The 16469-nt window shown below is 38.6% G+C and overlaps 2 protein-coding genes across 3 annotated transcripts in view; both read right to left on the reverse strand.

The window, feature by feature from the left end:
* Nucleotides 1–1180: 1180 nt before the first annotated feature.
* On the reverse strand, nt 1181–7900 carry LOC102298639. 2 transcript variants are annotated; one of them, XM_005927850.3, is made up of 5 exons: nt 7669–7900; nt 7283–7381; nt 7065–7154; nt 6573–6809; nt 1181–2450 (listed from the first exon to the last, which is right to left on the reverse strand). In XM_005927850.3, the coding sequence occupies exons 1-5, from the start codon at nt 7727–7729 to the stop codon at nt 2179–2181; spliced, it is 759 nt and encodes a 252-aa protein (XP_005927912.1). In that variant the 5' UTR covers nt 7730–7900; the 3' UTR covers nt 1181–2178. The 2 variants fall into 2 exon arrangements, with proteins under 2 accessions (XP_005927912.1, XP_005927913.1); XM_005927851.3 differs by lacking the exon at nt 7283–7381 and having other exon boundaries at nt 1183–2450; nt 7669–7899.
* Nucleotides 7901–9853: 1953 nt separating this feature from the next.
* Nucleotides 9854–16469, reverse strand: part of LOC102304373 (forkhead box protein P2) — a 12068-nt gene continuing 5452 nt past the window's right edge. Inside the window, exons 7-16 of the mRNA XM_005927867.3 lie at nt 16324–16428; nt 15550–15637; nt 14444–14575; nt 13528–13711; nt 13367–13437; nt 12005–12106; nt 11776–11897; nt 11101–11170; nt 10886–11016; nt 9854–10795 (exon numbers count right to left, since the gene is read on the reverse strand). Coding sequence (XP_005927929.1) covers nt 10666–10795; nt 10886–11016; nt 11101–11170; nt 11776–11897; nt 12005–12106; nt 13367–13437; nt 13528–13711; nt 14444–14575; nt 15550–15637; nt 16324–16428 — 1135 coding nt within the window. The 3' untranslated portion in view covers nt 9854–10665. The remainder of the gene's footprint in view (nt 10796–10885; nt 11017–11100; nt 11171–11775; nt 11898–12004; nt 12107–13366; nt 13438–13527; nt 13712–14443; nt 14576–15549; nt 15638–16323; nt 16429–16469) is intronic.

The following is a 16469-nucleotide window of genomic DNA, read 5'->3' on the forward strand; positions in this document are numbered from 1 at the left end:
CTATCTATCTGAACTTGCGCATGAGCTTCATTAGTTTACTTGTTACTGGACACTTTATTAGCCACAGCTTCTGACTACCCGGTTGGACTAGTTGGACCCATCTCCCTTGGCTTAATTCTACAACATGCAGATTCAATAAGGTGTTTGAAACATTCCTTAGAGATTTTGATCCATATTAACACTCACCAGACCAGGCAATACTTTTACATTGTCCACTCTCTTCTATTGTAGAATTTGATGAGCTCTTGTGATTTGCACCCTTAGATTATTGCTCTTAGCTGACAGAAGCGGTTTTCTGCCGCTGATGTGATTAAGGTTCAACGTGTTATGTATTCAAAGATGCTCTTTTGCATACCTTTGTTGTAACAAGGAGTTAACAAGTTCCTGTTTCCTTCCCATCAACTTAAAGCAGTGTGGCCATTTTTCACATTTTTCACAACGCACAAACAGCAAATGGAGATTTTCTCTTTTTCAGATAATTTTCTAAATTGTAGAAGTGGTTGCGTGGGAAAAATCACAGTAAATCAGCAGTAATACAAGATCTTCTGGCATTAAGAACCATGCCAAGTTCAAAGCCACTCAAATCACCTCTGTTCCTTACTCTGATACTAAGCTTGAACTTTGTGTTGACCGTGTCTACATGCAATGAATTGCTGCCATACGTTTGGTTGAGGGTGTGTGTTGGATATGTCTCAGATAGAGCAAAGATAGCAGTCCCTCTCCCAAGCTAAGCTAACTATTTCCTCGTCTCTTTATATGTAATGAATAAAAACTTTGTCAAACAAAATATTTGAAGAAAAATTCACAGCATTGCAGACAATACTTTTACATTGTCCACTTACTTCAATCGTAGAATTTGGTGAGCCCTTGTGGTCTGCGCTGCTATAACACTGTCGGACTAACACTGTACAATTTTTTTAGAAAGAAGCGCCGTCTCTCAAAGCGAATCAGGCATTCTGTCATTTTAATTTCATGACCTGTGCTGTCGACCAAGTTTGGTCAGAAATTATATTATGCTGTGCTAGTAGTAGCTAACAGGTCAGTAACTGCTTACTGTAATGACATTGCAGTTCTCAGTAACAATATTAAACTATTATATTACAGTTAAAATGATGTTGTTACTTGCATTACAAATGTCCTTCAGTTATCTGAACTAGTGCTACAGTCAATTTCATTTCGGGTGCAGGAGGTCAAAATGGTGGAGTAGTCTACAACTTTGAGGAGTGGAGATATGAACATGGATTTTATTTTTATTTCAAGAAAGGATAAGAGCATTAGGGAGATGCAAACTGAGTTCAGGACAGAAACAGCAGCAAAAATATTGATACAAGAACTTCAGGTCTTTGCAACCTGCTGCAGACCGGATGTTAACACAAAGCTAGCAAAAAAAAAAAAAAACCAGCAGGATGTTAAAGACTTCTTTCTACCTGTTCATGTTTCTAAAGCAGACTCGCTTCGGGGATCGCTCTGAAGTGTCCTTTGGGCTGGTTTTCAACTTTGCTTTCTGTTGTTGTATCTCGGTCTTCATTAGGATTGGTGTTGGTGTGTTTGTGTTAGTGTGCGGTTTATATTGTTAACTTGTCGTTATGTTGCAACATGCGTCATGTCATTTTACAAAGAATTAGGAGAGTAATGTAACGACTAGTGTAACACATTACTTCCTACAGCAAGGACTAGGCAACATAAAAGTAATGCAGCTTTAAGGAAAGGTTATGTGTAATGTATTGCATTAGTTACAACTCCAACACCGGCAGTGGTAGTCTCCAAGATCTGTACAAAGTCGTTGAAGGAGTTCCCTTTTAAATGTGGCCAGCAGCCATGCTGGTGTCCCCTAAATTTCAGTCTTTATGCCAGCCTAAGCTAAAGGACTCTTGGGTCTTTTTCATTGATTCAACTTCTAATATATCACGAAGAAACCCATTTTTACTGTTGTTTTTTCCCAATTGCACAACTGTTGTTGTTGTTTTGTTTTTTTATCTGGCATACCAAGAACATTTCATTCGCTTAAGACGAGCAGCATCAAATCAGAGAAAAAATATTGACTCATCACATCTCACATTTACTCATCTGTTTACATCACGGTTAATAAAATGATAGTTAATCAAAAACCAACATCAGTATACTAATAAATCCCACATTAGTGTTACTTTCTCTTATTGGCCCACAGTCTTTAGTGTCCTAGCTGCGATGGCAGATCTCGCAACACTCCAGACAAAACTCGAGACACTCGGTTGGCTCGCAGCAGGACTTGAACAAGACGGAGTGGCAGTGGGCGTGGCAGGTGAGCTCCTCCACGGGAACCTCCTGAACGGCTGAACAGCAGCGGGTGCACGCGTGGCAGCAGGAGGAGCAGAGGGCGTGAAGGCATGACGAGCAAGCCTCCAGGAGACCCAGGAGCAACACGGAGCAGTGGCACCACAGGCACGCCAGCAGCAGGTGAAAGCACGTGTCTGCAAAGAACACACGCAAAATCAGACACAAAACAGATTCAGCAACGTTCATCATGTGAGGTCAAACATGTTGTGTTCTAAGAGCTTGCCGCATCCCATCACAAACTGGGATTAACGACTCTATTAACCCTAAATTAATCTCTCACATGTTTGTTTGCAGTGGCATCTGAAAGTTGAAAGATAAACTATTGTGCTGCAATGATCAAGTGTGATTGTGTTTACTTAATCACAGAGCTTTGTTCAGTCCTCGGGGGAAAATAAAAAAGGCCACAGAGGGCTTCCAGTGATGAACAACAACTAGGAAGGAGCTGTCACATGATAATTGTGCCGCTTCCTAAATTAGGTGCAGATGAAATTGCATACATTAACCCCACCAGTGGGTTACAGGGCGTCTCTCGCGATCCCAACAGTTGTATTGTTACGAAGCTAATGTTTTCATCCTCACACGGACTGGATAGCATGTGATATCATGCAAATCAAGCTGTTTTATCCTGTTTACTGAAGGAAATAAATGAAAAGGAGGCGGCAGAATTCCCTGGGGAGTGGGGTTGAGCGTTTTCCTGCTTAGCCGCCCGAATTATACACCCCCCACCTATAACTCACGGTAATACTTGTGCGTAGATGAAAACGGAGCATTATCTGTGGCTACTGTATTGATTTAATGAGTAACTTCATAGAGATAACAACATGAACACAATGATAAACAAGGAGTGGCCCATTGCACACTTGGAGAAAACAAGAGAAAGTGCAGCTTTAAAGTCTTTCAGCAAAACTTGAAACAGCTAAATGTGTATAGAAAGAGTCACTTTTATCTTCTTTGGTAACTCATTTGAATGTAAGCTATATTGCCAAAAGTATTCACTCAGCTGCCTTCACACACATATGAACCTGACTGCCATCCCTTTTTTCAACCATAGGGTTTAATGTGATGTAGGCCCACCCTTTGCAGCTATAACAGCTTCAACTCCACTGGGAAGGCTGTCCACAAGGTTTAGGAGAGGGTTTATGGGAATTTTGGGCCATTCTTTCGTTCTTCACTGTATTTGTGAGGTCAGACACTGATGCTGGATGAGAAGGCCTGGCTCCACTCTTAAATCATCCCAAACAAAGGTGCTTAAACATTAAGAGCTTCTTAGAGCGAGCCATTCTTTCACAAATGTTTGTAGACGCAGTCTGCATACCTAGCTGCTTGACTTTATACACCTGTGACCAGAGACTGGGAGTCTGATTACTTTTTTCAAGTAATGAGCAAAGTATTATTATTGCAAAAAACTAATTTGATTACTCTTACTTTCCTGTAAGCAAAAATGCTTTTGTCAAAAAAAAGACAAAAACATTATCATCGGCTGTACACGTGGGAAGAAAACCTCTTTCTGCAGCGAAAAATTAAACTTCAAATCTGAGCAAGCACCTAGCACGCTGAATGTGAAATTCATAGAGAAAGCCCCGGATCCTCCCACTGACATGACTGTTGTAGCACCTGGCAAACCTCCACTGGCCCCACTCCTGCTAAACAGGTGAAAATAGACTTAGTGCTGCTGAATCTTTGATTTTATTTATTTTTTGGTGTGTTTTACTTGCATCTATTTGAAAGAATGAGTGTAAACACAAAAAATTATTTTATTTTAGATGCTGGAATATACAGAAAATAGGTTTAAATGTTAAACAAGTTTCTTCCAGTCAAAGGATGTTTTGTATAATTTAATTGTTGCTTGATGTAATGTGCATAAAGTTAAAAGATTAAAACTAATAAAACAAGTTTTAAAAACAGACTTTTTCATTTGATTACATTTTATATGATGGATTATGCAGAAACAAATAGAACTGGACTGAAAGGTCTTTAAAGTATTCACGTTGCGTATCATGTTTTTAAAAAGTAACTGAGTAATAAAGTAACTAATTACTTTAGAAAATAAGTAATCAGTAAAGTAAGGGGATCACTTTCTGGGAGAAGTAATCAGTAACTAATTACTATTTTCAAGTAACTTGATCAACACTTCCTGTGACCATGGAGGGTTACAGGTGAATTTAATCATTTGGATGGGTGAGTGAATACTCACTTGGTAATAGTAAGTAGGTAAGTAAATAAAGTTTATATACAGGGTGGGCCATTTATATGGATACACCGTAATAACATGGGAATGGTTGGTGATATTAAAGTCCTGTTTGTGGCACATTAGTATATGTGAGGGGGCAAACTCCTCAAGATGGGTGGTGACCATGGTGGCCATTTAGAAGTCGGCCATCTTGGATACAACTTTTGTTTTTTCAATAGGAAGAGGGCCATGTGACACATCAAACTTATTGGTAATGTCACAAGAAAAACAATGGTGTGCTTGGTTTCAACGTAACTTTATTCTTTCATGAGTTATTTACAAGTTTCTCTTTGTTCACAGCCATTGACATGTCGAAGAGGTTAACACGTGAGGAGCGGATCGAAATTGTGTTGATATCTGGTGAACGCAGTAACCGGGTCATTGCAGCAGATTTCAATGCAAGACACCCTACGAGACCACCCATCTCCCATGCTACAGTTAGCAAACTGCTTGCTAAGTTTCGTGAAACTGGTTCAGTGTTGGATTTGCCAAAATGTGGACGCAAGAAAACTGTCACTAATGAAGAAACATCAGTGGCTGTCCTAGCTTCATTCAGCAAGAGCCCACAGCGTAGCACTCGCCGCATGTCACTGGAGAGTGGCATTAGTCGAACATCCCTTCGGCGGATATTAGCTACTCACAAATGGCACCCTTACAAACTCCAGCTACTGCAGCATCTCAGCGAGGATGACCCAGATCGGCCACACAGAATTTGCAGAATGGGCAAAACAAAAATTGGAACAGGACCCTCAGTTCACGCAGAAGATTTTGTTCAGTGATGAGGCAAACTTTTATGTGAATGGTGAAGTTAACAAACAAAACCACCGCTATTGGTCTGACACTAACCCACACTGGATGGATCCCTCCAAGACTGTTGGAACAACAAAAGTGATGGTTTGGTGTGGTATATGGGGTACAACGATAGTGGGTCCATTCTTCATCAATGGAAACCTCAAGGCCACTGGATATTTGAAATTGCTACATGATGATGTGTTTCCCTCTTTATGCACTGAAGCTGGCACGTTCCCTGAGTTTTTCCAGCAAGATGGTGCACCACCACATTATGGGTGCCAGGTCCGAGCATTCCTAGATGAACAGTTTCCTGGAAAGTGGATTGGTCGTTGTGGGCCAGTTGAATGGCCCCCAAGGTCTCCCGATCTGACCCCCTTAGACTTTTATCTTTGGGGTCATCTGAAGGCAATTGTCTATGGTGTGAAGATACGAGACGTGCAGCACCTGAAACTACGGATACTGGATGCCTGTGCTGGCATTTCTCCTGCGGTGTTGCTATCAGTGTGTGAAGAGTGGAAGAAGAGGGTTGCATTGACAATCCAACACAATGGGCAGCACATTGAACACATTTTATAAGTGGTCAGAAACTTGTAAATAACTCATGAAAGAATAAAGTTACATTGAAACCAAGCACACCATTGTTTTTCTTGTGACATTACCAATAAGTTTGATGTGTCACATGGCCCTCTTCCTATTGAAAAAACAAAAGTTGTATCCAAGATGGCCGACTTCTAAATGGCCACCATGGTCACCACCCATCTTGAGGAGTTTGCCCCCTCACATATACTAATGTGCCACAAACAGGACTTTAATATCATCAACCATTCCCATGTTATTACGGTGTATCCATAAATGGCCCACCCTGTATATTGTGTCTATCAAACTCTTCCTGACTTAACTGTATGGTCTCAGTTTATTAGCTTAATCAATTCCTCAGATTAAAAGTGAGAACAGACAGATGTCACAATATAACCATATAGAAGCAGTAATATAGAAAGAAAATGAATATTTTTACTGTGTAATAACTTTTGATATTGTGTATGTTAATATCACAGTTATTATTGTCTTAGTCCTGAAATACAGAACTTGCCTTGTCTTGGAAAGGAACATTGATCTGCTAGCGTATTAAAATTGCTTACTGTGTGCATCAAAATAAACGTTACAGTTTGTACTTTCTGTTCACATCGTCATTGTTCTTTACATTATGTAAATCAAGTCATACTGTAGAACTTACCAGCAGGTGTAGCCGCAGTTTGGTGTGATCCAGCCGCAGCACCTGTCTCCCTTCTCCTTTTACTGCTCCTGCTGCCGCTGTGCACTGACAACCTGGAGCCCGGCAGTCTGTCATCTGGAGCTGTGAGGCCACACCGTGGACACACGGGCTTCTGCTGGTGGTCATATGTACGTTTCTTAAATGCTGCTGCCTCCTGTGAGGCCTCTGCTGGTGGAGAAACAGCAGGCAGAGGCTGAGCTGGAAATGGAAGGATCAGCTCGTGAGATCGTTGCAACTAAATGCCAGATGAAACAGTTTTCTGGCACATGTTGTTATATGTCTGTCTTTATCATTAGTTATAATTTGATTAAGTATTTCAATGATTAATTACAATGTGAATTAAACAGGAAATTTCTTAGTTTACACCTTCTAAATAACCTGATCAGTCAGAGTAACAATAAATTTTTGTTACTGTATTAATAATGCTTCGCAGGTCTCTTTGTTTCCACTTACAGCTGATAAGATCAGTGGTGATGGTATTTCCTCTGCTAACAGGGTCACCCACTGAAAGGATTTCCTGGGCTGATTTTAGAGACGTGCTACCTTGAGACACAAAAAGAAAGACAAGTTAGATGTTGAGTTGGTAAAAAGGCAAGAAGCTCTATCGTGAATGCACTCAGCTCTTATATATTTGCCAGAATATTGCGATATTTAACAAATATAATGGAAACCTCTTAAGTTGCGAGCTCTTATCGCTGTCCCATGTTGCTTTATTGTGTCCAAAAAGCTTTTGACCCTTTGCCCATTTTCTTGTGGAGAAACACTAAAACCTTTAAATACGGAAAAATAGAAATCCTTACAAATAGTGAACAGAGGAACCAAATGTTGGTCCTTGTTTCTGTATTGGTTGAGAAAACCTATAAAAGCTTGCACCTCCACCCTCATACCCACCCATTTCTCGTGATTTCTTAAAAATGACACCATTGTTTACATATGCTAATTAGGAAAAAGAGCGAGACTTTTGTCAATGTCCATCAAATAATCCGTCCTTAATCCTATTAACATAACTCTAAGTTACTGGAATTATTTGTTTTTACATCACATCATCTGCACTTACCTTTAGTCTGGCTTGTTTTTTGCTCCTCCCCATCCACAGATAAGTGCTCTCCTGGTAACATGTCTGGTGTACATGACTGCTCAGGATCCTTCTTACGCTTTGTTCACTCGATCTCCTCCTTCACCCTCTGGCTTCTGTCCACACCAAAGGATCAGGAAACCTCCACCAACACCCAACATGCCGACATGAGTCACCGCTCAGGAGGCTTTTAGCTGTGCTCTTTGTGTGTGTGTTTTGTTGTGAGTTAATAACAATCCCCTTCCCAACAGAGCGGCTGTGCCAAACATTGCTGATCACAGAGCACAAAGAAGGCCGAGGCCTTGCTGAGTGACTTCAAGTTGCTTTCTCTGTTCTGCTTTTAGTCACCTAACACAATGGAGACACATACCCCATGAGTGTGTCAGCTGAATATTGTGTATGTTCTCTTCCCTCTTTCTCACACAAGCCAAACCGATAAAAGTTGTCTGCTGTCTAGCTTTTAGTATGCATAACATAGTAATATTTCCCATGTGAGATGAGAAGATGCCACTAATTTCAAGAAAAGTCATATTTTTATGTGTGCCATAAAACAGGATATTTTCCTGTTTTGTTTGCCTTTCACAATTGTTCAAATACCTTAAAATGTAAAAAGAACAGAGTAAAGAGGCAACATTTGTCATTGACGAGCCAACATTCAGTCCTGAGCCTGACATGCTTGTTTTAATCCTAAGAGCTTCTGTGGAGAAACAGAGCGTTAAAGCTGCCAGCTTTGTTTTCTTTTTTAATCTCCATTCATTTCATCAGGACCAGGGGTTTTAATAATTAGCAATAAGATGGTTAAGCCAAGAAGCTTCTCAGAACGTTTTATGACGTAAGTTTCTTTTTAATGACTTTAGATGCAATCAGTGTGTAAAATCAGTGTGTAAATGTCTGGCATCATTTCTGAATTGTGATTTTTTGTTTTCAGCTGTTTAACTTGTTTGTTAAGAGATGGTTAATTAGATAGAAACATTTTGAGAATATCCTTTTACTTTTTCTTTTCACACCAAAGGAAAACTTTTTAAAATTCAGACATTCCAAAGATTTTACATTTCTGGCTCACAAGATCAATTTAGACTAAAATAAAAATAAATTGCTTAAACTTGACTTGAAAATTGAGCTTGACAGTTTCTGGTATGTAAAGATTTGCCACATCATTGCATCGTTGGATTTAAAAGATGAAATCAGTAATAAGTAGTTTAAATACATTTAAATCTTTGCATGTGGAGATATTGTTTTTCCCGCAGAAGAGAACTTCACGAACAGAATGAGCACATGTGCGGCAGCATCATCATTACCCACTGATGAGAAGATGAACAGAGACCGGCCTTTTTGGAGGGGCTGTTGATTAAGTGCTGTCAAAAGTGCTACATTAAAAAACATGCTGACTGGCCCGCCTCGCAGTGAGTATATGGCACATCAAAGCAACACATAAGTGAAGCTGTTGAAGTTGTCTAGCACCATGCTAACTTTCAGTCAGTACGCACACGGCACGGAGGCAATCAGAAGAAAATGTCATCTAATAGGCTGACAGCAAATCAAAGCAAGACCTGAGAAGGAACAGCAAACCTAAAGCTAACATGTTATCAGCAAAGACAATTACTGACAATAGTCAAAACAGGGAGCTGAAAAACCTTTTGTTCTGTGTTTGGTTGTGAAGTCTACAGTCACAGCTTCACTTCAGGGTGTGTATCAGTTGATGACACAATGTTGGGAGTGTTTATTTTATTATTTTAATTTGTAATAATTTAACAGGGATTGTAGCTGAGACCTCTTATCAGTGATCTTTAGAAATATAATATAATATATTCATATAGTAATATAGAAAACACTTATTTCGGAGTATGGTAGCATGATGAAAGTGAATGCAGAAGTTATTTTACTGTCTTTATGGAAATTTAATTAGCTTTATCTAATTTTGAAACAGTTAGCAGTACTGTGAAATTTATGTAAAAATTAAAGTGTAATGTTAAAATGTTATGGTTGTACTGACAGGGGCTGCAGCTATTTTTTGAAACAATGGTTTGGAGAAACCTCACAGTGTTTAGGTTACAAGTACATGCACCATGTCAAACAAATCCAAACATGACACTACAAATTTGCCTTTTTTTTTTTTACTTTGTATAAATCAGCATTAAAAATACCCGACGCATGGGTGTTACATTTTTAAGTATGCAAGTTGATAACTGAAGGAAAAAGCATAATGTTGCACAGCCTTATAAATACAACATTAAACTATTATATATATTTTTATTGTTAAATGTTGGACACAAGCCTACAGACTGACACATCTTTACACACATTATACAGACCGTGTTCTCAATAACAAAAACAGAACCTTTATTTCAGTATACAGACCCTCATTTAAAAAAAAAACTGACCTGTGAAAATCCCATATTTTCTATCAATAATCACAACAGAGAAAACAGAAGAAACAGTGCACAACGAATGCTTTTCAGTTATTTAAAAGTGTCTTTGAGACACAAACTATTAACAAACATTATCAACAAACATTTTCTATCATCATAAATAATTAATACAAAAGCGTACGGGTTGTTTTTGGTGAAAAATCACAAATTGTTCTAAATTGTTGCCATTTTCTTGGCAAGATGTCCGTTAGAAAGTCAAACAAAACAAACAAACAAACAAACAAAAAATACTATTATCCTAAGAAATGCGACTAATCTCGGTCACCTTTAAATGCTCAACTTGTTACATGTCTGTTTGATATTTGAATAATAACTGTTATTAAGATATACAGTCCAATATTTAAATATTTGATAAAAGTATTCCCAGCACAGAGACCACAAGTGGCACTATATTCTGCTTTCTTTTGCTGTTTGACTGAAATTGAGGAGAAATTGAGGCTGCTCTAATCTGTCTCAAAGCTAAATTTACTTTATTACATTTGCTGATGAATAGAAAATATTCTAAATGGTTTTAATGCTGATTTTACTGCTTTTCTTAACAATCAAAGAGTCATTCAAGGTCAAACAAACGCCCTCCATCATTTTCACTCATGTCTGGCTGCAGACTGACTGGTTTCACTGTCTGTATCAGACATCCTTGGTCATTCACCTTCAGCTCTTTGACTTCAAGGAAAAGCGGCCTGTAAGAGGTTAAATAGAAAAGACATCAAACTTCAGAGTTATATCGCTAAATTTTTTTGGAGCGAATTTTATATCAAAGCTAAACTCACGTCTGGACACGAGGAGAGAAGTTTTGGTTTCTGTGGCTGTCAGCCATGCTGCTCCTTTGTATTTCACTCGTTGAATTTCCTCTTACGTTGTCTTTCTTGAGTCCTGGCAGTGACGCCTCTGCCAGTGCGGTCTGAAAAGAAAAGTGAGCATAAATGAAAGAGTGGCCACGCCCCCAACCTGTAAGCACTCCTGCGTTGAGAATGCATTGGCTCACCTGCAAGCCAGAATTCATTAGGGTTCCATAACCTGCACTGGAGGAAATACTTTTCATCAGTGATGGATTTCTGCAGATAATAGAAAATAACAGATAACAGCAATGAAAATTCATAATGTATTTAACAAATAAATAAGAGTAAAGGGCCTCTACTGAATGGAATTTTGAATTTTCCAACCACATTTATCTATATTCTAAAGATTTTTGAGAATTTTTTCAAAGTCAACATTACCATCGTCGGATTTGAGTGATATAGGAGAGCGATCAGATTGGAATTTATGGATTGATTTCAACTTAAATTTCAAAGCCGTGATTCCTGGAAATGCTAAAAATGTAACTTTTGTCTCCATTAATATTGCGCCTTATATTTCACAGCAATTTTCAGCTGTTTTAAATAAATCACCTGCAGAGATGTCTGTCTTTAAAATAAGGAAACTAAACCTTTCCTTTTGGTTTTTATAATATAGATGATACTTAGCACTGTAGACCATAAGGTTGAATATAAATTTGTGAATTTACAAACAGCAGAAGTTTGTGGTGACTCATGCTAAAGCTGTGTTTTGTGATTAAAATGTGATATTTTGATTATTGTGTAATTAATTATCATTATATTTATGAAATATGTACAGATACCCTGATGGCGGCACTGCGATAAACAAGGAGGATCTACTGTACCCTGTGATCTTCTGGGATCGCCTCCTCTGGTATTCCACCTCATCCACAGTCCACACCGCACCTTTCACATTCTCCACGCGCACGAAACACTTGTGCAGGCTCAAGTTGTGTCGAACCGCATTCTGATCCAGATGAAATCAGAGTGAGGAAGATATTTCTGAATGCATGCAGCATGCATCGGGTATGACACACAGTGGGATACAGAGTTAATCATCTGCAGGTGGAATACCTTCCAAGTGGCGGCGTTGCGTCGGAAATAAGCAAATGTCCTTGTGAACCAGTTGTATATCTCGTTGAGGGTTAGTTGCATGTCTGATGTTTCCATGATAGCCTGTAGATGGAAAGGAAATAATACACTGTAGCACAATACAGGATCAAATTAAAGCCTTCACTAGTTTATCGAAGGCAAGGAACAAAGATATGGCTTTTGTGTTTGTTTAAATTTAAGGAATCGCCAATTCTGCAAAAATAATGCTATAGTAGAAACAGATGCATGTTATTCTATCAAGATTCACGCTTTAATGCTACGAAAATGTTGAAAAAAATCAATTACAGATATTTCACAACCCTGCAGGTGAGCATGTATCTGGACCAGAAGGAGACTCCTGACATTTACTGCTTCCAGATGTTTTTGAAGCACCCTGTGATCTATTAGATGTCTCACGTGGTTACAAAGTATGAGCTTGTATGACTGCTCGGATTCTCTGGCATGAGTCTGTTAGTTGCTCCAAAGCGCAGGACGCAATGCCTTTGGTGAGGGAACTTTTACACTCCAAGCTCCAAACAGAAATGTAAAACCGACCTTTAATTGGACTCTTAATTGAAGTAGGCAACTACTTCCTTCTTTTTATTTACTTACTTTATTGTATTTTTTATTGTGCTTAATCATTTCTATCCAGTTTTTTTTACTCAGTTAATGATTCTTCTTCACACTTATTTTATCGACGTAGTTAAAGTGTACTTGCACAGTTTTTACATTTTGTGCAACAGCAAAACAACATATACACACTGTGACTCCACACGAGACATCAAAAATGTAAATGCATTGGTTAACTACATACACATATATGACATTTAATATACAAACATCAACCTAATACAATCTTTTACACACACACACACACACACAAACAGAACAAAATTTCTAAACTCACATATACAAACCGAGGTTAAATATATAAAAGATATAAAAAGAAAAAACACAAACAAGCACATTTTTTTGATGTCAGGTGGATAAAAATATTGAAAATTAAATGTTTTATTCTGTTTTATAACATTATTCTGTCTTACAGTTAACTAGTGAGTCATGTGTAAACTATTTTTGCTTATTAATCAGTTGTAAAAAAGACCTCATGTCAGTTTTTTCCATATTCACGCTCTAAAACCAGCTGACTGCTAAAACAACAGGAAAACATGCATATTTAACTTGATAAAAACTTCAAACACTGATTGAAAATTGTATCACTTGAATCAAGTTATTCAAATCAATATGCAACATAGAGATTCCATGAAAACGTTTATCCATTAATACGGGACCAGCAAATACAAAATAAAAGAAGGCGAATAGAAAGTTTAAAAAAACCTGTCATACCTGTCGAATCAGTGTGGCATAGGTGAAAGGTGGTCTGAGATCAGTGTTTTTGTAAAGCTCATATTCATTTTCTGAAACAAGAAGAAAGCAGAATAAAGAAAAAGCAAAGTGAAAAATCTGGAACGAGCTGCTGTGTGTCAAGTGGCCAGGTTACACGTCACCTGAAGACAGCGAGTAGACCAGAGGGTGATTACGACGTCTGATTGGCCCAACGCCTGACGTGTGAGAGGGGAACTCTTTCTCACACCCCTGGGATGGAGTGCCAACAGGATCTAGAGGTCGAGGGGACACCTGGGCTGGGTCTGATGGTCTCAGCGAGGGCAAGCTGTTGGTGACTGAAGTGAGCTGAGAGTGACAAAAGCATGAAGTTAACAAAGGATCGAGAGCAGCGAACACTCTGACAGGGAAACAAAACAGGGTGGGAGATTCATAACAGGGCGTAACGGAGCGATTGGATTCGCCTCTTCAGAGGTGATTCCTCTAATATCACAATAAGGAGGAAGCCAATTATTGTTAATTATAGGGTGAAATTGTTTGGTGGGTGTTGTGATTATGGCGCAATATTTGCAAGATTAACAAATGATTAGCTCCCACATTATCACAGCACGTCTGTGCCAACAGCTGGACACGGAGAGGAGAGGAAGCACTCTGTACATTTAGCGTCCTCGCTTTGAAAAAGCACCGAGGGCTCCGCAAAGTAAAAGAGCAAAGATCAAATTAGAGCCATAGGCAAAAGGTGCTTTGTAAACTTTTTCAAAAAATGAATTTGTGTTTCAATTTGATAAAATATTTCTTACCAGGACCCTCATCACACATAGCATTGCCTCAGAGCTGTGTTTTGGGGATTTTTTGTTCCTAAGGAAATGTCAGCTTACTTTTGCAACTCATTCAACTGTAAAAGTTCAACAAGTCAATTACAGCCTGGCAGGATCTTCATCAGCGCTAGAAGAGATGAGGGTGAAGCTAGATGTGCTGTTTTCTCCACATATTTGGAGTTTCCCCCCGTAACGCTGTAAATATCACGGCTCATTTACTCGACCTGTGTTGTTCGCGCAGCTATTACTGAACGCTGCCTACCTGCGGGCCGCACGGGTCAGCAGCCGTGTCGGACTGTGGCGACTGTGCAGGCGCCGAGAGCGATTGAGCTTCTAAAGATGGCAGATGCAGGTGAGCCATCATTGCCTGCAGACGCTGCCGTTCTTTGCAGAGCTGTAAGAGGAGATGAAGAAAGGAAGCGGAAATTGTAGTGGATGGTGTCACATTGTAATCACCAGACAGAGGTTATTGAAATGGAAGGCTGTGAACCTGACAGATCTCTGGAAGAAAGCGTTCGTTCTGTGTCAAACAGCAGGAAAAGCACAGCAGGGGCTGAATGTTGCATGAGGATTTAGCATAAACAGAAAGGTTTCTAGATAGTCGAGCATTGGAGAAATTAATCAAGTGTTTCTTGTTTGAAGTGACTGCAGACAAGCCTTGCTCCAAATATAAACTTTTTTTTCTTGGTTGGGTTGGGCATATATAAAGTATACAGAAAAATCCTCTTATCTCATGCATAATATCAGGTATCACTCATGTTTTAAATTATGACTGTATCATCATCTCAGTTCATCATTCAGTCTATAGAATATTACACATTTTGATGACGTAGCAACTAATCCCCCACATGATCCATAACAATTTAGAGGTTATTGTAACGTGCGAAGCACCGAAAGAACGCTCTGAAAGTCAAGTCAAAGTTTATTCCTAGAGCACATCTTAAAAGAACTCAGCTCACCAAAGTGCACAGGTTATACAAAATGCACATTCATCCGTAACAGTCATAAGGGTCTCAGTCACCAAATACATACTAAAAACCATCAAATACAATCAATTAAGTATAAAAGCTAGGGTTCTCTGCTCAACTAGAACTGAAAGCAAGAATAAGTAGTTTCAACAAGTTTCAACAGAGACGTGGGCAGCTGAAACACTGCTGAAAAGGCTCTAGCTCCTCTGCTTTAAGCCTGGATTTATGAACACTCGTGCTTCTGGTTTGTAGACCTCAGTTGGAAATTGCACATAAAATGATAAAATCAATGTTGACCTTGAGAACATCTTAACACTGTGCAAGTTTCAATAAATCGGACATAATTCAAGCATCGCTGCTTCCTTTTCTGTCAGTGATACTTATAAGTTAGAGTCCCTACCTGAAGGTCAAGCTGCTGAACCACCTGCATCTGGACTCTGCACTGGGCTGTACTTCTGTCATCCAGAGTGTGTTCACTGCTTATGTGCCTGAAACAAATAGAGCAAATATGTTAGGAGATTTTTTTTAAATGTAGAAGTAGAGGAAGAATCTTTTATCTCTTATCAAATACTGTGGATAAAACAACATTTAGATCCACACTGATGATGAAGTGAATGTTAAGGGCTATAACAACAACAGTAAGTATCTAAACAAAAATAAATCAAACTCAAATCAGCTGTGTGGTTATGAAGTAAAGGATTTTACAATATTTGCAGAAAGAAAGTTTAAGTTTATTTATATTGTTATTCTCATGTCTCAATGTTCGTTTTGGTTTTGAGGGAACAGTAAACAAACAAACAAGCAACACAAACAATAAAATCGTGTTAATTTCTAATTTTAGTTTTAAATAACCAGATTTTTTTTTTTCACAAAGTAACATAACTAACATAATAATTAACATATTTAACTGTAAGCTGATCAAAATCATAATTTTAAAATTGTAAAGTTTGAAAGAAGTAATCAAAATGAAAAAAGCAAATCCATAACAGTGGAGCTATTACCTAATTATGTCTTTTCAAATGTAATCCATTTCATTAAAAAAAAAAGTGATTACATAATTCACATATTATCCATTACTATCTGAAGATGAGGTTAAGAGATGTCAGTTATTCTGCTGCTTTGTTTTCACTGCTATATGTCAAAAATTAAAAGTGTGAAGATTGTTTAAACCTACTTAATAAACTGGCTGAAGTTTTCACAGACTGACTCACAACCGGGCCAATTACACACGCCGTGACCGAAGAGGGCGTGTTTGGCAGCGTGATCACCTTTAACAGTGCTGATCGAGAGAGAGAGAGAGAGAGAGAGAGAGAGAGAGAG

This window comes from Haplochromis burtoni, unplaced genomic scaffold (genome assembly GCF_018398535.1).
Source record: "Haplochromis burtoni strain Fernald_Lab_line unplaced genomic scaffold, NCSU_Asbu1 Contig_104, whole genome shotgun sequence".
Classification (NCBI taxonomy): Eukaryota; Metazoa; Chordata; class Actinopteri; order Cichliformes; family Cichlidae; genus Haplochromis; species Haplochromis burtoni.

Excerpts from the sequence above, each read along its gene's own strand:
- LOC102298639 (XM_005927850.3), bottom strand. The coding sequence starts at position 7,729 with ATGTTACCAGGAGAGCACTTATCTGTGGATGGGGAGGAGCAAAAAACA. Across the intron at positions 7,155-7,282 it reads AAGAGCTCGCAACTTAAGAG|GTAGCACGTCTCTAAAATCA; the intron begins GTTTCCATTATA and ends TTGTGTCTCAAG. Across the intron at positions 6,810-7,064 it reads CACCACTGATCTTATCAGCT|CTCAGCCTCTGCCTGCTGTT; the intron begins GTAAGTGGAAAC and ends TTCCATTTCCAG.